The sequence below is a fragment of the Argiope bruennichi genome, chromosome 9 (genome assembly GCF_947563725.1).
Source record: "Argiope bruennichi chromosome 9, qqArgBrue1.1, whole genome shotgun sequence".
NCBI lineage: Eukaryota > Metazoa > Arthropoda > Arachnida > Araneae > Araneidae > Argiope > Argiope bruennichi.
In genome coordinates this window covers 87728426-87753859 of record NC_079159.1, presented here as the reverse complement: position 1 = coordinate 87753859, position 25434 = coordinate 87728426, and the positions used below count along the sequence as shown (strand labels likewise).

Here is a 25434-nt window from a genome sequence, read left to right as displayed (position 1 = left end):
TTTTTACTTTCTCGTATGTGTAATATGGAGAAAGTATTGAAATCATCAAAAAATTCAGTCCGTCTGTCTGTCTGTTTGTGATAAAGATAACTCAAAAACGCTTAATCAAGACGGTTGAAATTTGGTATACGGTCTTTACACCAATATGTAGATTTCTGCTAAATTTTACAAAATCTGTTCAGAGGATGTTTGCTTAAATAAATAGAAACTATCCTCTGGGCACTTTTCAACGCCAACATCTGAATAGCACTAACGAAAGATGATCGAAGATAAGAACTGTTTGTTTAGAGTGTTTGTTTATTAATTGAACAGGAACAGAAGAAAAACATCTATTAATTCGTGAAAAAAATGGAGTCGATTCTTCGAAATTAGGATATCTATATTTTATTTATTGTGAACTCTTAAGTAGTTCAGAAACACCATTTTCTGGTGTTGTTACAAGGAATTGAATGTTTTTATAAATCTCTTCATAAAGTTTATATAAATTTAGTGCTCCATGTTTGTAAAATATGAAATTTTGTAGTCAATTTTTCACTTTTCTGATGCATCAGAGTTCTGGAATTTTGTACTCTTATGTCTCTTAATAAAAATATGCTATTACAATATTTTCAGAATTTAACTGCCAGTTAATGCATTATTTTAATTAAAATTAGATCATTCGAAAAATACTACATAGCTTTAAACTTCACGAAAAAATTATTTAAAAATTTTAATATTTGCGACAAAGAATTGCAAATTAAAACTAAAATGTAGAAAATAATTAAATTGGAAAGCACAAATGAAAATGTGCTTTAAAACGTATTTTTATTAATGTAACTATTACTATTTGAATATTAAATGAAGGCATTGTGAATGATAATAATTATTGATTATATTAATGCATTGATTTTTTAAGTACTTTTATTTAACTTGATTTGTTTCACATTCGTAAAAATGTAAATATATCCAATTTTCATGCACTATTTTATGACAGAAATTTGAAATTTTTTACACTTGCATATTCTTGGATGTAATACATTATTTTAATAATCTTAGAGCTTACGTATCATATAATAATTGATTAAATTAAAATGTGATTTAATGTTACTGGTACCACCTATTAGTAGTATAAAAAATACATCCCGCGATTAAGGAGTAAAAAAAGTCATTAAAATAAAAAGGAAGTCTATTTTTTAGTACACTAATAAAAGTTCATGTTCTAAATTTTTAAATTAAACTTGTTATTGCTGAATACTCGTTCGATAAGAGTGTCGATAATCGTTTGCGATTCCATAATGACTGTCGATGGAGTGTGCCTAGAATGCAACTTGCCTTTTGCTGTTGTTGTTATTGCTGCTTTTTTAGGTTTCTTCTGATTTCTTGGTTCCCGTTCTTTTTCTTTAATATATAAAAAATAAAATCCGTTCACCCTTTTTTTTTTCAGAATTTATAGTTTCTTTATTTCAAGTAAAAATAGAACGCACTTTTATGTATTTGTTATTAGATAGAACGTTATTTGATATCATCTGAGGCTCTGCCCAGAACAAACTAGAACTACAGATAAAACCAATCTAGACTGTAAGGAAAAAATATGGCCGCACACAGCAGATTGTAAAAAAAGAATAAAGAAAAAAATCATCTTTGAAAATGTTATCATACAACTTATGATAATAACAGAAAAAGCCGTTTAGGTTGCTATTGAAAAGATAACAATAATAAAATTTAAAAGATAATCGTCTTTTTGCGAAACACCTTTCATTGGTTAATTTTTTTCCTGCATGTAAGCTTATTGGTTGATTTAAATCTCATATTTTTTTCCTCTCTTCTACTTTTTAAACATTGACCTCGAACAGACCTTGTTTACTTTAAATTAAAACGTGGATATGGCCTCGTGCTTTTGATGATTAGCTCAAGTATAAACAGAAGTTCCTCGAGTGGAATCTCATGGCTCTAAAACTTTACAGTATATAAGTTTAATTATTTAACTTATAATATTTAAATCCATTAACTATCAAACACTTTTTTGAAGCATTTTCATTTCAACATAATTTGGGGTGGAACAAAGGGTATGGAAAGGGAAAATTCCTTTCGGAGAGAGACTAAACCAGAGCACCACTCGATTTTTAATCCCATGTTGAGATATATTTAAAAAATTGATGTTCTTTTTTTTTCCCAAGATTTTTTCTTTAGAGATTTTTTTTTGATTCAGAATTGATTGAAATAAGAGTTGTGAGTCATAGATGTCGTAAAGATGATTGTGAGTGAGAGATGTCATAGTTTGTAAAGACGTTTTTTGATTGTAATTTTTTTCGCAGAATCAAAATTTTAAAATATTTTTTAAACAATTGGGAGGTAAAGTAATGATAAATAGGAGCAATTTAAAATAGCTTCATTAATTGCTATATTTGAGTGTATTTTTTTAAATTTATTTACAAGTATTGAAGAAAGTCTTCTACTCATACTCCCCACCGAACACCTCCTTCACCATTATAATATTCTATATAGTTACTTTTTATGTGTATTGTTGATATTTTATGTCTTTTTATGTGTATTGTTGATATTTTATGTCTTTTTATGTGTATTTTTTATCTTAATAAATACTCCCACATATATCCTTTGAACCGACAGGGAATCCTAGAGATTCCAAGTTCGGGGATATTTTGTGGCGAAAGAAAGTATTGAAGAAAGAAAAAAACGAAAGACACCGTGGAACGTTCAGTCATCCTATTAGTATTCTTAAATCCATTTAATGATTGCCGCCCTTTGCTCAAAATATTTTTGTTTAGGATGAAGCAATAGCAAAGAAAACTTTTCTTGAGTAATATCATCATAACATTCTCAATCAACATTATTCCATATTTTTTTATTTAAAAATATCACATAATCACAAAAAAATCGTTTGATAGAATCTGAACCAAAAAATATTATTTAAAAATATGTAATATTTTGCATGTTTCACTAAAACTCAGTATTGGTGATATCCATTTTCAACTATTTTCTCGGATAAAATTTTTTAAAATAGAATATCATAGCAATACAACCGTTAAAAAAATATTTCAATCTTTTCGCTAATAATAAGTAAGGAATTAACTTTATCTTTAAATATTTTTTTAAAAATGCTAATAAATTTTTATTTAAGTTATATATAAAAAAAATTTTCCTAAATAAATACGACAAGAACATCTCTACATTTACATTTATTTGAACCCTAAATAACAGTGTCTTTCAGCTGCATTTTGTAGATTTGTCTTTTCTAATATTCAGGTAAATGTGTATTTATTAGTGGTTTCGGCGGCACAAAATGCCACAAACTTTTGTCAAAAGAATACGCTGGGGTCGAACTAAAAGTTACTAACCAATCGAGAAAGAGATAGCGATAGCTGCTGTGATGGCCAATGACAGGGCAGCCTTGATTTGGTGGGCTGGCTTTTAGATTTATTTATCGAAATCGAGGTTAAGAATTGAAGTAGGAAAGATGTACAATCAGAAAATGGATTGTCAAAATACCTACACTATCTAATGGGAGAGTTTCATATTGTTGAATGTCAAATCAGGAGAACGATTGTGAGGGTATCTGCTCTGTCCAATGGGAGATCTGTATATTGCTTGTGGGATGTCTTTAAAAAGTTCGAATTTATTTGAATTTAATCCGCAGCAATGTGCGCATTAAAAAATTTATTATAACTCTACTAATAGTAAAAGAGAATGTATATTTGTTAATGATTACGGCGGCACAAAATGCCACAAACTTTTGTTCAACAGAATATGGTGGAATCGAACTAAAAATTACTAACCAATCGAGAAAGAGATAGCGAGAGCTGTTGTGATGGCCAATGAAATGGCAGACTTTATTTGGTGGGATGGCTTATAGATTTCTTTATCAAAATCGGGGGAATGGACAGATGGAAGTAGGATAGATATACAATCAGGGGAAGGGTTGTAATAATATCTGTTCTTTCTAATTGGAGAGTTTCATATTACTTGTAGGATGTCAAATCAGGATTGCAATGATATTTGTATTTTGTCTTATGGGAGATTTTCGAATTATGGAATCTTTAATTAGAAGACAAAGTGTGAAAGTATTCAAGAATTCTGTCCAAGGGTAGAGCTGTATATTATTTATGGGATGTCTTCAAAGATTTCAAATTGATTAGAATTTAATCCTCAGTATTGTGCACGACTTCCTCTCCAAGTTGCAAAGCGGCTAAGTAGTTTGAAATTGATGTAAATGGCGTTTTTTTGGTAAAAGTGAATGTTAGTGTCCCCTTGCTGCGCCAACATTGCCAAGTCGTCAATAAAGATGGCGGACAAAATAAACATATAGTTCCTCGGAACAATTACGGTTACTATTTCCCACTATATAATTAGGACTTTTTTTTTATAAGTATTGTTTTTTTTTCAAACTGGGCAGAATTTTTTAACTTAAAAAAAAAAAAAAAAAAAAAAAAAAAAACATCCTACGGCTTCGCTAGCAGCGGGAGTGGGAACCTAGTAGCTTCGCTAGCACATTGAACATAAGGACTGAGTGGATAACAGAAATAGTACATAACCAAAAGAAAAGAAAGAAAGGATAAAGAAGCAATCGGAACGTTCTCCATACAAAATTTCAAACAAACATCCTTTTCCCAACTTCATCAACTCGTAAAAAATATATTCCACTCACCCTTCATCCATTCTGCCGGTTCGATATCAAACCATTCTCAATACAAAATTTCAAACAAGCAACCTTTCCTAACTTCATCAACTCGAAAAAAAAAAATATATATATACATATTTAACTCACCCTTCATCCATTCTACAGGTTCGAAATACTGCCGACATAACAAATTATGAAGGGAACCAACCGTTAGAACACCAAAAGAATTACGAGAACTGCGAAGAATTCTATTGCAGCTGTCTTTTAAAGTGATAATGCAGACGATTTTTTAAAGCGCATACTGAGAATTAAAAATTGGAAAAGAATAAACATTTTCTGTTCGCATTCACACTAAAAAAAAAGGAAGAAGAAAATAACTTTTAATTATAAGCTTAACTTTCTTTATTTAATAAACTTTTAATTATAATAAAGAACAAAATTAAAATCTTTAATCGATATTTTTTTAATTCAACATTTTTCATAATCTAGTAGTAGTTCCTGTACAGCTCAACCATTGCAAAAAGCAGTAAACAAAACAGTATTAGGGTTGCTAGAAGAGCGTTCCGATGGGTTGCCATATCAGCGACAAACTCGGGGGCACACTATTCTTCACTTTATCCGTTTTTTTTTTTTTTTTTTTTTTAATTGCACAGTCTCTAGCTATAGTGTTGGCTTTTGCCCGTACCTATATAACAGTTTCTTGCAGAATGGAGGTCCCGTGTAGAGCGGTTGAAGCCTATAGTTTCAGTATTTCTATTCTTGTAAGATTCAGTCCTTGCTTTCAGGAAATAAAAATAATCAATGTCACTTTTTTTTCCGGAATTGATTATTTTGTGGGTTCTATTAGACATTGAATGAAGAAGGTCTTCATTCTGTAATTTTTCCAAGAGACTGATATATAGAATTTGGGAGTTTTTTTGTGAAATTCGTCTTTGATTTCTTCAGTACAAACTCTAAAGGGCCTTTAAGGACGATTTTGAAATTTCTTTTAGGATGCAATTTTGTTTCCTTTCGTTTAAGGTTTTTATTGTATCTCTGTTTTCTTCTATAGTAGGCTCAATATTTACGTAGCTGTATTAACTTTTATTTTCTATATCTCTGGATTTTCTTGTGATTTCATGAAATGCGAGATTATAGCCAGAGACTTTAAGACATTAACATCCGAAAAATAACCTTATACAAAAATAAATTGTATATCACTTCAAAATTTGAAAATTGCCGTTTCAAAGATGTTACTTTTTTGCTGTTAATTTTTTTCCAGAAAATGTTAACACATTTTTAAAAAAAATTAATTTAAGATAATTTACAATAGACAGTTCGGTGCTGTAATTAAACTATTATATTATATACCAGTTGTCTTGAGGACCAACTGGTTATCAGTTACGTTTGACTTCCAATAAATCAATTGCATATAAATTCATGTTCACGATTCGACTAAATTCTCTGACATTACCGCTATGTTATTTTAATGTATAGCATTTAAGTGCTATTTATTGTTTATATGAACCTTTCTAATGGAGGCAGTCTCATCGAATCATGCCACCATTAAAATTATAAATCGTTTTGTAAATTACACAGATGTGAAACAGAATCCTTCTTTTTCTGTTTGCAACTATGGAATGAAATCATGCAATTAAAATATTAGATGAAGACCGTTTAAATTTCAGGAGAAAATATTATCTGTTGTTGGAAGTTAGACTGTTTTTAAAGATCTGTTGAAGAAGTTATTAAAATGGTATAATTAAAATGTTAATTTTTTTAATACATTTTCGGAAGTTATATCAGGGAAAACCTATTTCCAATTGAATCAATTAAAATTCTTATTAAAAGTTCAAAAGATAATCATTTCGAAATGCACATTCACATTATCCAAAGTATATATGTGCCAAATTTAGTAGCTCTAATTCAAACGAGAGAAAGAGATTTAATTGAGTAATTTGCTTCCATTGTTGAAAACTAATGAAAAAAGTTCCAGTTTATTATCTACACAGCGGCATTATTTGTGAAAAAAAAAATGGTATTATAGTACTGTAAAAGAAAATATGCAATTAGATGATAGATTATAGGGAATTTTGAATAGCGTTGTGACGTCATGGGACTTGACGCTATGAGCAAGATTAAGTTAAGCAATAAATAAGGCTATTAAAATAACCCGATTTCAACTGTCACAGTTTGATGTTTAAAATACTTTGTGATGGAATCATGAGTACGCAACAAAGGCATAAGAGATTTCATTAAAATCAAATGCATTCAATATTATAGGCAGACAAATTAGTCTCAAAAGCGGCTAGTGAAAAAAAAATACAATTTCTTAATCCACTAAAATAAAAGCATATTACAAAAAATTATTTGTATTAATAATATTATTGATTTTTTTCTTATTTGTTAGAGGCTTATTTAGTTCATTTTGTATATCAGTTTTCAAGATTTTTTTAAAGGCATTAAATTAAATTTAAAATTTGATTTAGATTTAATCGCTCATTTTCTAAATTCTCGCAACATTTTCATGTTCAAAAGTATCAAGTCTTCTAATATTTTTTTATAAATGAAAAAAAATACGACAGAACTAATTAAAAATTAATTTTTAACCTAAATATGTAATAAAATTAATTAATTTAAAATTAATCCACTTCAAATTAAAAGTATATTATTAATTATTTTATAAAATAAGAATTGATTTATTCAAAAATATTTTTTAAAAGACAAAACTATGTAAGCTCAATAATATGCAAGCGTTATTTTTTTTTTCTTCATGTTTTTTTAAAAGATGAAATCACTCCTGCTTCTAACTTATGAGTACCGCGAACTTTTATTTCCCTTTTTTTTTATTAAAGCAGCTGAACTAGTAATTCTTCTCCGTTCCCATTCAAATTCGGGACTTCCCCATTTTCAAAGTGTAAAAGTCGGTGCATCATATTTAACTTCCTTTTTTTTTTTTTTTTTTTTTTTACTTATTGATAATGCGTGTTTTTTTGTACTCAATATTTCTCCAACGGTCATAATTTTGAATATTTAAAACATCTTCTAAAGCTATTAACATAATCTTTCTTCGATTAAAAAAATATTTTAACTAAAATGAAAACTTTTCGTAATTTCATTGCAACTGTAACTCTTTTTTTTTTAAGATGTCTGGATTCATCAATTGAATTGTTTTTTTTACCAAACTGCATAACTCAGCAGTTATATAAAGTCCCACTATTAATAAACAATCTGCAACTGTTGTGTAACCGTTTGTAAGAGAGGAAATATTTAATAGAACATTTGTAAGCTGACGTATTATTTGCAATTGTGACATGCAACGTGCATGATAAAAAATCATGTAAAGCGTTTTACAGGCAAATTATTGTATCTAGAGTTTCCAAATTATTACTAAAAAAAGTAATATTTTTTACTAAAAATTTTAACCAGATATTTAATTGAAAATTAATCAAAATTTCACTTTTCTCAATAACTTTGATGTACATTATGTCACAAAAAATATTTTTCTTCACTTGAAATTTTTTAAAAAAAAAAAACGAAACAGATTTTTCGGTTATACCAATTTTGTATTAATTTTTTCTAATTTTAATATTTTTTAAAACTAGAATTAAAGCACATTTAATAACAACATTTTTCATTGTTTTAAATATAGCGTTTATATTCAAGTGCGTTGCAATGATATTAAATGTATTATTTGCGTGCAAGTTATATTTGCTATAAAATGAAATGTGAATTTTAAATATAAATTGAAGACATACGAATGAAATTCAAAATATTTTATACTATGGGGATTACATGTTACAGTTTCAGATCTTCTCTAAATTTTTCATTATCTTTAACACTAAGATCCAATCCATAAATCAGAAATATCAATCGAATTGAAACAAAGTCAAATAATTTTGTGCATGTAGAATATACAATAATATTTCTATGCTTCTGGAAATCACATAATTTTAATACATACTCCACGTTCAGTGTCATTTAATTAATTTTTTGGAAAAATTCCCAAATATTAATATTTATGTTTATCTATAAATGAAACATATTATACTAGAGAAATATCAGGTATACAATTGAGAAGACATTGGACAAAAACTATCAAATGATTGTATATCTGTCATTCATTTAGCTTCAACTAATATTAAAGTCCTTTTTACTTTCTCTTATACGTTGTACAAACCCCCTGGGGGACACCTCGAAATGAGGATGAGATGTTTCCGGCATGGTGGTTGGATCTCACCACCCTGGAGGGTACACTAATAGGTGGGGGATCTGACTCCTCCCATCGATGACGGGACGTACTTCCTTCGGGGAGGGTTGTACCGTGGCCGGTGACGGCCCTTAGGACTCAACCACAGTTTCCTCCAATGTTGCTGTTGCGGCGGTCCGGTCATTCAGTTTTTATGTTTTAAATCCGTGTGCCTGCGTGGCGGGTCGGAGAGTTAGATGGCTGACTTATACGTTGTACAGAGAAAGTATATTAATTGTCAAAAGAATTCGAATTCGAGATTTTGACGAATCACCAGGTTTCAGACCTCACAGAGTTCGAAAAGGACGTTTTTAGAAAATATCCTTCTGTGGCAAACGTAACTCAAATATCTTTGAGAAAGATGACTCAAATTTGGTGTATAGTCTTTACACCAAATTTGCAGATTTCCATCAAATTTTGACTAAAATCATTTCAGGGGAAGTCAGTCTATCTGGCTGTCCGGATATAAGTTAACACAATAATTACAAAACAATGAGAGCTAGATGGATCGAATTCGGCACAGAGAATCAACATCTATAGTGTCAACATCTGCCAAATTGTGCGCCAAATCCAAGTAAAAACTGATCATCTACCTGTCTGAACTTTCAGAAATATATAAATACGATCTCAAAAAGCGCAATGATTTCAATATATAAAATTAGATATATGATTTTGTGACTATAATAGAAGTTCTGTGACAAATTTTAATTTCGATCGGTTGGAGAAAACGTATATAAAACTCAAATTCGATTTTCGGATATTATAAACCGCATGCCAGGATTAATCTCCAAACAGCTCGCCAAGCATCATAGATTCGGTAAATGCACGCCAAAGGTTAATATTTCGTTACTGTTGTACTCCAACGTCATTTAAGATGTTCTCTGGCTTGACAAGTTTGTTTAATACAGTTTATGGAAGAAAATTTTGAGAAAATTCCCGCTGGTTAGTCACAAAAATGTTTGTTAGAATCGCCAATTGTTTGAGATATATCTTTAATTTTGAAACCATCAACGTAGATTAATCTAAATCATTCGCATGTAATGTGAAATTTAGAGAATAAAATAATATATAACCTTTCTTTTTTGATAATTTACATTTCTAAATGTAATGCGTCTCATTTTGCTTTTCTTTAATTCTTTTAACTATGAATAACTCCGTTGAGTCAGACTTTCTCGTGGTATTACTAGAAACGTTGAATCAGCTAAGTTCATTATATTTCTGGGACTTCCCGTTTTCAACCTATTCATATTTGCTTTGATGAAACTTCTGTCTTTTTTTTTGTGCCATTTCCTTTTTCTAAGAAAGGATGTTGAAATAAACTTCTGTTTAATAAAATAGATTTTCAACGTGCAAAATTCTGAAAATGCGGATTTTTAAATACATTTTTCGAAAACTCAGTTTCATATTATTGCAAAACAATCATGGCATTTTTTTTTTATTTCTCATCAAATGCGTCGCATTTTATATATTTTAATTGCAAGAAACTCTATGAATTATTTTCATATCATCTTCAAGCAAAGCTTCTTAAACAATGGAATCTGTTTTTAAATAACATTTATATGAAGAATGTTTTGACAATTAATGCTTTTACAGCAAGCAACAAATAACAAAGAAAACATTTTTGATTTATAACATCCTATTAATATATATTTCATAACTTTTTCTTTTAAAATTCGTATTTATAATTAGTGTTTCATTTCTTAACTTTGATTTCTTCATTGTTATAAATTTTTACTTTCTCGTATGCGCAATATAGAGAAAGCATAATAATCGTCAAAAATTTGAAAGTTGAGAGTTTGACGTATCCCCACATTTTAGATCTTGCTGAATTCGAAAAACTAGAAAATTTCCGTCTGTCTGTCTATCTGTGACAAAGATAACTCAAAAACGTTGTGAACTAGACGGATGAAATTTGGTAAACAGGCTTAAAATTAAAATTTTAGATTTCTATCAATTCGTAAGCAAACTTCGCTCAGAGGAAATCTGTCTGTCCGGCTGTTCAAATATAGGTTAGCACAATAACTACAGAGTTGGATAGTTAACATCTTTAGTATAGACGTTACCAAATTTTGACCATAAGGATTTCACCGTATGACGTTCTGTACTTTCAGAAATATGTAAATGCGATAGCTCAAAAACGTAATGATTTAACTATATCAAATTTGGTACTTGATTTTCGACTTTTTATGTAATTTTATGTCAAATTTTTATTTCAATCAGTTGGGAAGAACGTATTTAAAGCCCAAATTCAATTTTCAGATTCTTTTAGACGTCTCCTCGGAATTAACCGCCAATTATTTCGCCAAGGATCAGACGATAGATTCAACAAAAACGCTAAATTCATGCCAAAAAATTAATATTTCGTAATTATTGCGCGCCAATGCTATACTGGGCGTTCACTGACATAATATCTTTAATATAGCCTATACTAGAAAGTTTTGAGAAGACTACTTCCTCTAGTTTACTTTTATTGTTATTGTAAGGCAATTTAAATGTTACAAAAATTTTATTATAATCTTGTGAGGAAATTACCAAACTCTTAACAAAGACACTTTTTTCAAAAAACTGTGTTTTATATATGAAAGAAGACTTCATTTCACTATAAACTAAAATACATGATCTAGATTCGATGATTTTGAAAACTATTGACAAATTTATCTATTTCATTGTTTCCTGTTTCTGAAAACAGGACGTTTTCAGTATTTCATCTAACCAAAACGCATGAAAACAGAAATAGACTTCTCACCTTATAACAAACTCAAACGTGTTGCAATAACCTAATTACTCTGAAATTTCAGCAATCTTTCAAAGTAAAAGACCAGCTGAGTAAGAGTTTATCAGAGCATGATTTAATTCAGAGAATGAGAGCGCTGAGTTAATTTTTTAACTTTTTTGACTATCTAAAAGAATAGCAAATTATTAACCGTCTGTTTCTAAAATTAATCCAAACTTCTGTGACCCAAATTAGAAAATAACAATGGTAACTCTGAAAAACGGATAAATTTATTTTGATACAAAGAATTCTATTGTTATTAAAATAAAATTCATTTATTATAAGAAGTTTTTTGGCAAACAGTTGATTTACCTGGATCAATGATTGTTAAAAATTTCCGTTAAATAATCTATATAGTTACATATGTCGTAATGCTTTCGGCAAAATACTGTTGTATTTTAAATTTCGATTGATGTAAACTGATACCATTTTAAAAACTTCTATTATTCAAACTGTTTTAAAATATGCATTTTTTTTTTAGTTTCATGTTTTTATGTCTTTATACATCTATATATATATATATTGCAGAAAAAATAAACAATATTTAAAAAATGAGCTCAGTTTAAAAAAAAATTTACCACTGGCTAACTAAACATTACTTCTAAATACAACAAGATTCCAAAAATTTTACTGAAAGTGTGTCTTATTCGGAAAATTATTCAATATGGAAAAATAAATTAATTTTCAAGTTTTAATCATTCACCAATCATGGAAAAATACAGGATGAATCAATAATGAAAACGATTTTAGATCCATTATAGCAATGAAATCTTGTATTGTAAAATAAGGATAGAATTTCTTTTAAATTATTGATTAAAATCAGAGAAAATTAAGCTATAAATAATTGATATAATTAAAATGATAATTTTTTGAATTTTAAGATCATAAAAAAATTATTTTTGTGTTATAATAATTATAAGAATTATGTTTACAAATATCAAAAAATTCGACTATTTTTAATTCATTAAAAGTATGATCAAAATTATTAAAAAGTAATATGTACATTTTTATTTTCCATAGTCTATATATGCCAAGTTTGGTAATTCTGTATCAAACAGCTTGGCCTGCAGAGCCCAGCAAGAACGCACACACACAGGCACAGACACATACTCGTTCTTTTTTATTGTTAATAAATATTATCCAAATATTTATCTTTATTCAGTAGAATAAGCACTGTAGTGTAGATGCTGTGCATTTTCCTCTAGAAATTGATGTTTGTTTGTATGTATATGTGATGATATCGCTTAATCTAATTTAAATCCTTATTAATTTCCAAATTTTTATCTTAAATTAGCCCTTATTAAGTACATTATAAAATGATTTCTTATTTCTTGATCTAATACTAACTTTTTTAATTAATTAATTCTACACGCGCTGTATGAAACAGCTTGTCTGAACGTTTTCTTACGCTCCGAGTGAAGGGATAAAAGTTCTTTATGCTTACAACATTCTGACAAAGATACTTAAGATTCCCTTTCCTAAATCAACTCGTCCCCTCAGGGGCTCACCTACTATAGGTGAGTACGGGTGTCCCAATCCCGAGGTACCCAGGGATCTATACTCCCTTTATGTTTCTACTCCCCTACGTCTTCTGCTTTCTGCTGTGTTTTTCCTTCCCTCGACGGCAAGCGAGGGGGCTCTCCATGAAAAGCTGTCGCCGCTCTGTTTGCTTCTTGCTTCTCATGGACAGCCAAAGTCCCACGTGTTGGCCGTGCGTGGCAACCCATTTGACAGACGGGTGGTGTACTGTGGTCCCCTGTGCATCAATCGGCTGGTAGCTAGTCACCTGAGTGGCTAGTCTGCTAGGAATCAAGCGAAGGGGTTACTCCTTGGGCTTGGCGTTAAGGGTGGTCACTGTCCCCGGGGGTAACTCCCAGCGTATAGGTACCGGCTAGCACCAAGGTAAGCGCCGAGGCTGGGAATGGTCAGAGCCGGTGGCTGCCTTCCCTTGTTGGGCTCCGTGGTGGGCGGTGCCGTCAGGCCTGAATTTGTACCAATGTCGTATGGGCAAACGCAAAGCTGCTCCCTTCAGTGGGCAACAAAATGTTTCTACCTTTCCAACAGTACCTAATTTTCCAACCTTTTTCATTATCAAAAGATCATCTGCTACTAATGATACATTTCATTCTGTCTCTCCGTTTCTTGTTGAAAGATGTATAACTGGCAATATTGGTGAGGTTAAAAGTACTAAAAAACTTCGATCTGGCGATTTGCTGGTCGAAGTACAATCTCGAAAACAATCTGTACAAATTATGAAATTAAAATCATTCGAAAATATACCAGTCGTTGTTTCTCCACATTCTTCACTGAATTCCTCCAAAGGTGTCATTTCCTGTGGGGAGCTATTCAATGAACCGATAGATGCAATAACTAAAGAGTTGAAAGGACAAGGGGTTAGCCATGTACGGCGTATAGCTATACGGAGAGATGGCCAGCTCCTAAATACCAAACATCTGGTTCTTACTTTTAGTTTCAACAAATTACCCGAGTACATCAAGGCGGGGTACATGCGCCTGCTGGTTCGACCATATATACCGAATCCGCTTCGTTGTTTTAAGTGCCAACGGTTCGGACATTCAAGAACTTCTTGCCGAGGGACATTAACTTGCGCCCGCTGTGCAGAAGTAGGTCACGATAGTTCGGAATGCACATCTAGGGAGAAATGCTTTAATTGTCAAGGTACACATACTTCCTTTTCTCGAAACTGTCCAGCATGGCAGTTAGAAAAGGAAATAATTAGTACAAAAATTAAAAAACAAATTTCTTACTCCGAAGCTCGTAAACTTGTAAAATCACAAACTCCTGTATCTGGAGCCAGCTACTCATCTATGATGAAAAAACCACCTGCAACTGATCGTATTCAAAACAAAAGAAACAATATACTTACTGATAATAGTCCCGAGTCCGCTATTGTAACGTCATCGCCAGTAGATCTCAATAGTAAAAATGTTAACCAGCCAACTGGTCATGAACATGAAACGCTTCATGTTCCATCTAATGAAATGTCACAGGACTTCAATAAATTTAAAACTGTCACTTATAAGAAAAAATATAAAAAAGATCACAAGCAAAATTCTGAAAATATATCATATTCTAAATTCTGGAAGACTTCACCTCGACAAGTCCCCCAACCTATGCCAGTCTCAAGTTTGAGCTCTTCGATTGATTCTAAATCAGCAGATAAAATGGATGAAGCCAAGCCTGAGCTTGAATACATGACCACAAATAAACCCAAACCAAACACTGACAGCGAAATAGAATCGGATAATGCAATAGAATACAACCCTCATGAAACAATTGACGAAACACCACTTGCTGCGGAACATTCTACCGATTCCACCACAGTTGATAAAACTGTTTTTAAACAAAGACCCCAAGAATGTCAAGTTAAATGGATTAATCTTAAAAATTTTTACAGTGAAACTTCAAGTACACCTATACATAGCAAATACTTGAAAAAACACCGAATCAAAAGATTGCAATGATTTTTTCTTTTCACTTCGTTTTGTAATTTATTGTACCTTTTTTTATCTTATGGAAGATGCATTTTCACCTTCTTTTAAATTTCATCGATATTTTAATCTTTTAACATTTTTAGAAAAAATTTCTTTACGGGATGTAATTGGCATATTTATAAACGCTGATACTATTCATTATTGGATGTATTTCTTTTTATCACGAGAAATTATAAATTTAAACTGATTGAATTATACGTGACATTTCTAAAACCATTTGTTTGGCGCAGTATAGCCATATTTGGCTCTTGCGCCATTAAATCTCAAAATACCAAATACCAAATACCTAAATCAACTCGTGTCAAAGAAATCCTAATCAAAATCTCATATTAAAATCATTGAAGGGAAAAATAATATGTTTACATATATAATGCTAATATAAAACAAATATAAAATAATCTCTAGAATTAACATTTTTGAAACCCTGATCCGAGAGGGAAAATTGTTAAAATCCCAAGTAAAAAAATATGACAGAAAAAAAAAAAAAACACAGAAATAACATGGGTTGATAAAGCGCGAAAAAATTTCATTTTATTCATATAAATTCAAAATGTGAAGACAACTTGAAAAAAATAATTTATTAACCATCAGCTCATTTTTACATCTTTCCACCGAGGAGGGGAACTCCCGAATAAGCAGATGTTTGATAAAAGTAAACAAGCAAAGAAGGGGAGTCCCCGATATGCAATAAAGTTTATTGATTCAGCAGCTTTCAAAAGGTTAGTGATAAAGTCCTATTCAATAGAATGCTTCAAGCCTGTAAACTATTAAAGAAAAGTTAAGCGATTTGTATTCAAAAAAGTTTCGCGTGTAGAAATGTGTGACCCAAATTTTTTCAAAATTACTTCGGCCGTTTGAAAGCGACGCTAGAATAAACATACACAAATGCATGTACACAAAGATATGATTCCAGTTTTCTATAAATAGAAATATATACATAAAAACACATTAATTTTTAAGTTTTGCTTTGAACCAATTTTTTTTTATGTTGTTGTTTGTTAAAAAAAGTGATAAATTGTCTATCGCTGTTTTCCAACTGAAAGATGAACACACTTTATCAGATCATAAATAAAAACTTATCCCTTTATTTATTTACGACGAAAAAAAATTTGACTGATAAAAATTTAAATTTTGGAACGAGCGCTATATAAAAACAATGACAAATTGGTGCTCCGTTTTTTAAATCAAATGATAAATTGTTTAACTAACTATTATTTATAGTTATATTCTTGTTGATTTATTAATTTTAAAATAATCTTGTGAAAATGATATTTCTGAGCGATTAGTATAGTGCTAAATGCTATTAAAAATATTTTTCCAAGCTAAAAATTTCAATTAATGTTCTAAAAATTAAATTCAATGAATGTTTGTGTTTGAGTGTAAGTGTGAGTGTGTTGGCCAGACTGTTTGAGCTAGACTTTTTGAATTTTATACTTTATGTATTTTGGAGGATGGTAATGTGCACGTCAGAGTGATTTTTTAGAATTTAATTAGAATTTTAACCAAGTAAAAGTTAAACGGAATTTTGGCATTTTCCCACGATAACTGCCGAAAATATACTGCACAAAAATTAATTTTACACCATTTCAAGATTAAAAAAAAAAAAAAAATGTCTTATTAATGATAGCAATTTAAAAATCTTGAGAATTTTTTTTTTTTTTTTTTTTTTTGCTGAATTTGGCAAAAATATTTTTTGGGTAATTTTCTACAATAAACTACGTTGTTGCCTAAAAACTCAAACTATTTTCATTGTTTCATAAAATATTATTAAATCGCGAGATTTTCTTCCATTATTGAATCGGAAGAAGAAGGATTTAATTTAATATCTGTGTAGTTTATAAGACAGACAAAAAATGAAACAATAATATTGCCCAATTTAGAAACCGCACATTTACATTTTTAATGGCACTAGATGTTATGGGAGTCTCTCCATTAGAAAGGTCCACAATAAACAGAATTTAAGTAAGTCAATTAAGATACCACAGCTTTAATGTCAGAAATTTGGCGGCATCATGTATATGAAGTAATATCTAAAGGATTCATCAGAAATTAAATATAACCAATATTCCTGGCGAACCAACTGATCGTCAGATGCGACTAGTTCTGATACAAAATAAAGATACAATTAATTAAAACGGTTAAAAACAAGATGCGCATTTTAAATAATATATTAAAAAGTAGTATTTTTTTATTTCAATTATTTTCTACATTTTAATTACGAATTCATTATTCATCATTACATGTAATGTATATTCTCAAACTCATTTTTTTCTGAAACTCAGCTGTAGGTGACGCCACGCGTATGAAATCAAAATTTAACTAAAAATTTCAAATCGCATCACATTAGGCAATGTTCAAATAATCAGATGAAAAAGTCCGTCTTTTTTTAGTTAAAATAAAAAATGCAAAACATCGTTTTTTTTATCGTTTTCATTTACTCAATCATGATACATAAAATAATAAGAATAAATTATCATATCTCTGTAACGATCAATTAATTAAAATAGAGCATGAGTTAATTTTTTTCCCCTGTTCTAGCAACTCAAGTTTTCAAAACTGCATACAGAAGTTTCAAAACTTAAAGGAAGTAAAACTCAGCTACCAATGCATTTCGGATGACATCTTGGGGATTCTTTGCATGAATCGAGGCTCCGCGTTGCAACATCTGGTTGCCACTTGCGATTCCAGCGAAGGTTTACGACACAGGATACAGCCAGACAGCTGGTCAAAGCTGCGTCGGAAATACCCGAATATAAAAATAAGCTTCCGTGTAGGTGAGGAAAGACAGTTCTGTTTCAGTTCTCTGTTTTTTCAAACAATTTTCTACCTTCCATCATTTTCTACCCTTTTGAACTACATCATCCATGTACGAAGAAATATCTATTCTGAAGAAATGTCTATTAAATTAATTTTTAATAAATTAATCAAAATTTTAAAATTTCCCTTTTTGGTTTGATTTTCTCCTGTAGAAAATCAAATTTTGCTTGTATAGCAGAGGCAGAAAATCATGATGAAAATATTTGCAATCTTTGAAATATTTCTATCTTGAAGTTTAAACATATTGCGGAATATGAATGCGAAAATGAAAATCACATGATTAGATACTGGTCGGAACAATAGAAGCTATTTGTACTTAAATTATGTAACAATGCAATCAATTGCATGAAAATAATTTTTAAAAATTACCAAAATTCAGAATAAAATTGCTTGATAAATAATTTGACGTTATTAAAAAGGGGGATTTTTAACATTATAAAATGTTGCAGCTATCAGTTTTGTGCAAAGTTAATTCAAGGTGTTATTGTTTGCAAATGATTAAATCTTGCTTGATTTTGTTTAAATCAAAATTTCAAAAAAAAAAAAAAAATTGCTCCGAGATATAGATTTTCGAAATATATCTGCTACAAATTGTATAGCTCTAAGTCAAAAGACTGTAAAAATCATTATCCAAGACATCAGCACATAAACTTTCTCTTTTATTAATAGCAGATATAATAGAATAGTTCATTTGTATGGCTATTAATAGATAACTATAAGAAGTAAGTTTTTGACGGTAATTTATTCTGAAAATATAATTGTAGCTTAATGTATTTCTGAAATAAGGAGAGCTAATATTTGAATTTATAATTTCATTCCTAAGTAGAGGATGATTTATTTATCTTTTTATACAATGAATTATGAATGCCTCATATAAAGGGATCAAATGTAAGTATTCAATTGTTTCGTTTTGCTCCAGCTTGATTCTAAAGTGAGACACATTTATTTAAAATTTTTGATGGATGCAACGATGACAGTATGAAAAATGTATAAGAGAGGTGATAAACTTAATTTTAAAATCATGTTTAATTTCAGAATTCTTTAGAAGTATGACGGAATTAAAATTAACCACAATTTAGTGAAAAAATAATAAAAAGACTGAGGATGATAATTAAGATTTTTAAATTTGCTTTCACTTTTGTAATTCTATGTTATGAAATAATGAATTACTCAAGTTTATTTTTTCTCCAATACAGTTGAAGTTGTGACTCAAGACCAGTTTCTTAACCTTCTACCGCAAACCACAGAAATATGCGACCTCAGTTACAGATGTGGTTTGAGTTTGCAGTCGGAACAGAATCTGAGAACACACGCCCTATTCATACTTCAATATATAGAACAGACTTTTGCTTGTTTCCTGCGTACGTTTCCTCTTTCGTTTCTCTTATCGAAAACGGTTGAGTTATACTTTCCGTTGATTTAAACCCGTCAGTATGACAATATTTAATAAGTAATAAAAGGAAGGCTTAAGCGAAATATTGTTTCTATTAGTTTCTCTCCACTCATTACATATTCGAATATAGAGGGTGTTCTATAAAGTTATTTAAAGCTTTTAAATTCGAAACAGAATCTCGTATAGTCTTAATTTATTGAGACAGGTTACAGCGCCCCTAGCGACGAAATATGGAAGTTGCAAAAAATAATTATTATTTATAAGGATAATAAAGTATTAAATTAAATAAGGATATTAAAAAAAATTAGTATTTTAGATAATTTGTGCTAATAAATGTATTTCTAAAAAAGTTACGAATTTTAACTTTTTATACAGTCCCTCGTTCCTGTCAATAACAATTAGTAAAAAATTGTTGAAGTCTCTAAAATGTAAGATAAAAAAAGACTCCTGTTATTTTATGATTAAAATCTACAGGGTTATAGCTGTTTAATCTAAATAGATGTGTGAAAATTCGGTTTAAGGAAAAATTGTAAGAAGTAAAATATTTGAATGAAATTAAAAATGTCATTATTATATTTTAATTTTTATATAATCAATAGAAAAGTATAAAATAAATATTTAATTTATACCTAAATAATAATAGAAGTTCGATATAAAAAAATAATGGGAAGGCTAAATCATTTTTATACAAAAATACAAAATTTTATACATACGAAACAAAATAACATTCAAACTTCGATAACAATCAACAGTTCTAAAGACTTGAAAGAAAAATCATATAGCTATTAAATTTAAAGTTATTTATATTGAAAGCGATTTAAAATCTCTAATTATTGCCCAGTTGTATAGTCAGTTGCCACACAAACAAAATGCAAAATAACAGTAAAAAAGCGTTAACTCGCAGACGACTTTTTTAATTCAATAGAAAATAAGTTTTCTATATAAAAGAAAACATAATAAAATAACTAAGAATAACTTATTCTTATAAGATAAAATTTTGCATCATGAAAGAAGAATTTAAATTTTCGTTTGCTTGTTGACAGACTATTTCCAATCTGCTAGACATAATAATTATTCTTTCCATTTAGAAACAAATATTTTTGTTTCTTTTCTTTCTTTTTTTTTTTTCCTGTGTGAATAGTTGAGTTTTCCAAATTTTCTTACCAATATCAAATGTTTTACAATCTTTAGGGCAAAGTTTAAATTTTTCGTTAAATTTAGCACAGGAAGTATTCATAATCTTGTGAAATACAAATGCTGCAATTTAGAGATTAAATAAGACAGCGATTAAAAGAATATTATGTACAAGGGGGAAGCGATAAGATAATGAGTCAGTTTACATCGTGACACGAGCGAAAAAGGGACAAAAATTTGTCCCTTCATTGATTTTTACTATAAGATTATGAGACGGATTTCTTTCAATGCTTGTAAGTTAAGAAAGAAGTTATGGCAATAAGTATTTATGTGCCAGAAATTTATGACAATGCATTTAGGCCAGAAAATAAATTATAGTCCATGTATATTTCTGGTATAAAAGTTTTTTCAAAGCTAATTCTGATATAAAAAAATGTGTTCTCTATGTTAGAAGATATTTCTGGTATACATGAGGTCAACATTTTCAAAGATATTTTTGGTGCAAAATATACTTGATTTTGGGCTTCGCGCTCAGCTTTTGCGTCTGTTCAGAAACGAGCATTCCTGCATAAAATATATCCCAATGGCAAGCAATTAAAAAGCAGTTCTTAAAAAACAGCATTACTTCGAAATTCTTCCATTTTTTTATTATATTTCAGAGAATCAGCAATTGCATCTTTTTTCTGATGAATGTCTTCTTATTATCTTCTAATTTATATTAAAGAAAATCAGATGAATTTTACCTGAAATAATATAAAAGCCAAATTAGAACTACCTAATAGTTTACGAGAAAATTAAAAACAGTTAAGGTGGTCTTTATTTGGGAATTAAAAAAAGCATGGATAATTGGTCTGCTGTCTGCCAAACTTGGTATATTGTCAAAGTATGTCAGGCTATTATTATACAATTGTCATTTTCGCCATGAGTCATGGAACAATTATTGCTTAGTAAACGAATTTTTACGCTTTCTGGAATAGGAATTCCCGTAGTTCTAAACTACCTATTGCCTGACGATTTTTTTTATTTTAAGTTTTTCTCTTTGTTTTTATTTTTATCTATTTATTTAGTTTACATTTAATTTATTCACCGAGCTCTTAATATGGGAAAGTAATCAAACTTTAAATAATTTTTTAAGATGTTGTAAGTCAGGAGGCCTAATGGACCAGTCGATTCTGAATCTCTATAATCATTTGCCTGTCATCTAAGCTAGACATAGGGCCTAATATAGTCTCTTTAATCCTTTACTGTCATGTATCTTAGTTTTTACTTGATCTACCATCTATAAAAAGACAAGATAATTTCGGGAAAAAAAATTAAATTCTTGTCTAAATTGCTACTTTTATTTTATATTCTGTTTCTTTAAAACTTATGATTTATAAAAAAATATTTTTCAAAATTTTAGGTTCAATAACATTGGAATTCGGCTTTGTTACTATACCTAATTTAGGCAATGCTATTTTGGACTTGATTAAAGCCTGCAAATGGATCGAGAGTGTTTATCTTTCTGGAGTCATGCGATCGCAGCTTGCTGTCAGGATGTGTGAAATAGCGCTTCAAGAAGGATCGGGTATGATTGTTCAGAATAAGAAAAACTCAAATCATTAAACTTACATACGAAATAATATTATTAATAACGAAAATTATTAATTCATAAGTAGATTCTAGGTATTTGGCAGATTGTACGCTCACATATGTACACCAAATTTAATAATTCTTATTCTTGCTAAGCTAGAAAACGCAGAATTGCTTGAAACCTATTTTAAAATAAGCCTTCATATACTTCCAAGGGCGGAGGGGGGCACCTCAGAAATGAGGATGAGGAGTTTCCAGTATGGTGGTTGGTTCTCGTCACCCTGTTGGGCACAGAAATGGTGGGAGTCGGCTTTCCCCTATCGATGACGAGATGTACTTCCCATGGGAAGGTTTGTGCCGGGGGCGGTGATTGCTCTTAAAACTCAGCCATAGTTCTCACCAATATTGCTGTCGCAGTGGTCTGGTCATCCATATTTTCTCTTGTGCCTTCGGGTGGGTCGGAAAAGAGCCCTTCATATAGCTAAGGATGCCGAAAATACCAAATCTCCAAAGTCAAAATGACTGACAAGGTAAATAACAATATGCATTGAGTTGCCAGAAGAACTATTCCACTTTCTTACTTGATTTATCCAATTAGCGAGAAATTAAAGAGAAACATTATAATAGATTTCAGCTTCACCATTTTATTTAATGAATTTCTACAAAAAATTTTTATTGATATTCTGACATATACAACATGTCCACCTACATCTATACCAAACCGGTAAGGGCCCACATGAGCTCTAGAAACGGTGGTATGGTGCAGTGTTAAGTGTTAAGACATCTATAACCTTGCATTTAAAGAGATTATCGAACTGATTCGATAAGATAGAGGCCCTTAATTCTATTTTTTTTTCTTTTCCAAAATCAAATAATTCATTATGAAAAGTTATCTTTGTCAGTAAAGTGTTAAAGTTAATATTAGAAAATTATTTTTAAAAAAATATTATTTACTGTTTTACATTTACTTCAAATGTAAAATTTCAGAAAATGTGAATTCCGGTTTATTTTCAAAATTTTAAAATTGGGGCAAAAAGGTTGTATCTGCCGTTATTTTATTTCAAAATGATTCGTTACTGTCATCTTTTGAAACTACATTAAAGCAATATGGCAAATGACGATTTTTAAATTGTTGTCAGAATTCCAAGACGGCTTTGATACAAAGCATCTTCTCTTTTATAATTAATGAAAAGAGTCAGAGAAATATGAACAGAGATAATCAGCAAGCACAACACTCACGTACAAACGGATCTTTGATTTAAAGTTCCGTGTGTGATACCACCTGGAACATGTGACCCTGTAATCTTGAAAACAAGATTTAACCATATCATTATGACTGGCAGTCTAGGAGAATTTGTTAATCGTAGAGTAATCACGTATTACAAACTCAGTGGGAATTATGTTAACTTTGCAATTTTACAGACTGATATAAATCCTTTAGGAAGAATATCAATTTAAAAAAAAAAGAAATTGTGAACTTTTTCATAATTGCAAATAATTTTTTACCATAAAATTTATCTCAATTAGACAATTAATTAGATAAGCCATCGACTAGATAATTAACTATATAATCAATTTTCAAAAAAAAAAATCATAAAAATACATCAGTTAGAAAACCTGGAAAAAAAAAGATGAGTTTACTTAAACTTGAGATAGAAGCAAATATTTCTACGAATTGTTTTTCATTATCTTACTGTTCCATTTAAAGCAATTTGCAATGTCATATGATTTGAAAATTTCATTATATTTAAAATTTAGACGGGAGTAGGAGTTTGTATTATAGGGAATAATTTTTTTGCTTTTCTTATAGAACTGAAAAATATTTTCCTGATATTTTTCTTCACACGAATTGAAACAATTGAAGAAATGAATCAACTTTATGAATATCACAAACAGCTAAAGGAAAAGAAAATCAAGTTCCAGTTTAATCTGTTATCTCATCATTTACCAGAATAAGATTTTGAATTAAAATACTTTAAAATGAAAATGGTGCTTCTTCTTCTTCTTTTTTTTTCTACTTACATCAAAACTTACAAAATGCCGCTCACTAAAGTATTCACCTATATTATTAAAGATGAATGTGTGTGTGTGTGTGTGTGTGTGTGTGTGTGTGTGTGTGTGTGTGTGTGTGTGTGTGTGTGTGGTTGTGTGTGTGTGTGTGTGTGCGTGCGTGCGTGTGTGTGTGTGTGCGTGCGTGTGTGCGTGTTTTAGCACTCAAGAGGCCAGTCCATTTGATACACAACTGCCAAATTGGGCACATAAATATTTAGTAAGTAAGTAGTACCTAAAAGTGATTTTTTAAAAAAATTTTATTAAAATTTTATTTAATTAAAAATGAAGCTTAATTTCGGCATTTTTCAGTGATTACTTCTGAAAATATTACTACACAAAAATGAATTTTCTAAGCAGTTTGAAAATTTAAAAAATTATCTTCTTAATGACATTCATTTAATAATCGTACATTTTTTTTCTGAATTTTGATTATTTTAAAAATATTTTTCAAAATTGCCATTAAATTAGAATTAATTTGATATTTTGCATTAAAGTTTTATCATTAGAAGCAGAATATAATATTAGAACATATGCATTAAAAGAAAGAAATAAAACATAAAATGGTTCAACATTAAATGTAAAAAAACCATTAAAAACTATTCATTCAGAGAAAAAGATTCAAAGTCATTGTTCACTTTTAAATAGGTTCTTATGAATGAAAATCTTTTAGATTTGTAAATTGTTCGTATTTAAGAAACCATAATCACCTCTTATCTTTACATTCTTTGAAAATTTATAAACAAGCCTGTTTTTTTTCCTAAAAGAACGAAGCTATTTTATTCTTAAACCTCGTGGGACAATATTTGACAATGAATTGACGTAAATCTACAAATTCTTATCTTTCTTCAAAAAATAATCCATTGCTTCATGTTTCATAATTTTTAAATTTCCGCGTTAAGATGTCATCCAAATGTCTCTTGCATCCGTGATGTCAAAATGGGTGCAATTGATTATGAAACGCGGGGGAGATATTATTTTTTCGATAAGATAAATCTTTTGCTCAAGACAGCCAAAACTCGAACGATATTTTATTTTTACAGAGAAAAAAAAATTTTTTGTCCGATTTTTGAACTTGGTGAAATTGAAAATTATTTTTAATAATATATAAAATAATTTTGATTTTATTTTGCACAAAAAACATTGACATAATTTTTTTTCAATAAATTTGTAAAAAATGACGTTAAAAATAACACCTGGGATGAAACATTTTTTTTATCCAAATAATATCCCATTTTTATTATAGATTGTGGAAAATTAGAATATTGAATAATTATATTGTGCATAATTTTAAAAATATGAATTGTTTCAAAAGAATTAGAAATTATATTAGCTGTA

General features: G+C 29.7%; 1 protein-coding gene across 1 annotated transcript; it reads left to right on the top strand.

The window, feature by feature from the left end:
* The first annotated feature begins 3491 nt into the window (after nucleotides 1-3491).
* On the top strand, nucleotides 3492-24003 carry LOC129985009 (F-box only protein 39-like). The gene is made up of 5 exons (XM_056094940.1): nucleotides 3492-3605; nucleotides 17670-17905; nucleotides 19145-19309; nucleotides 21878-22042; nucleotides 23858-24003. The coding sequence occupies exons 1-5, from the start codon at nucleotides 3499-3501 to the stop codon at nucleotides 24001-24003; spliced, it is 819 nt and encodes a 272-aa protein (XP_055950915.1). The 5' UTR covers nucleotides 3492-3498.
* Nucleotides 24004-25434: the final 1431 nt, after the last annotated feature.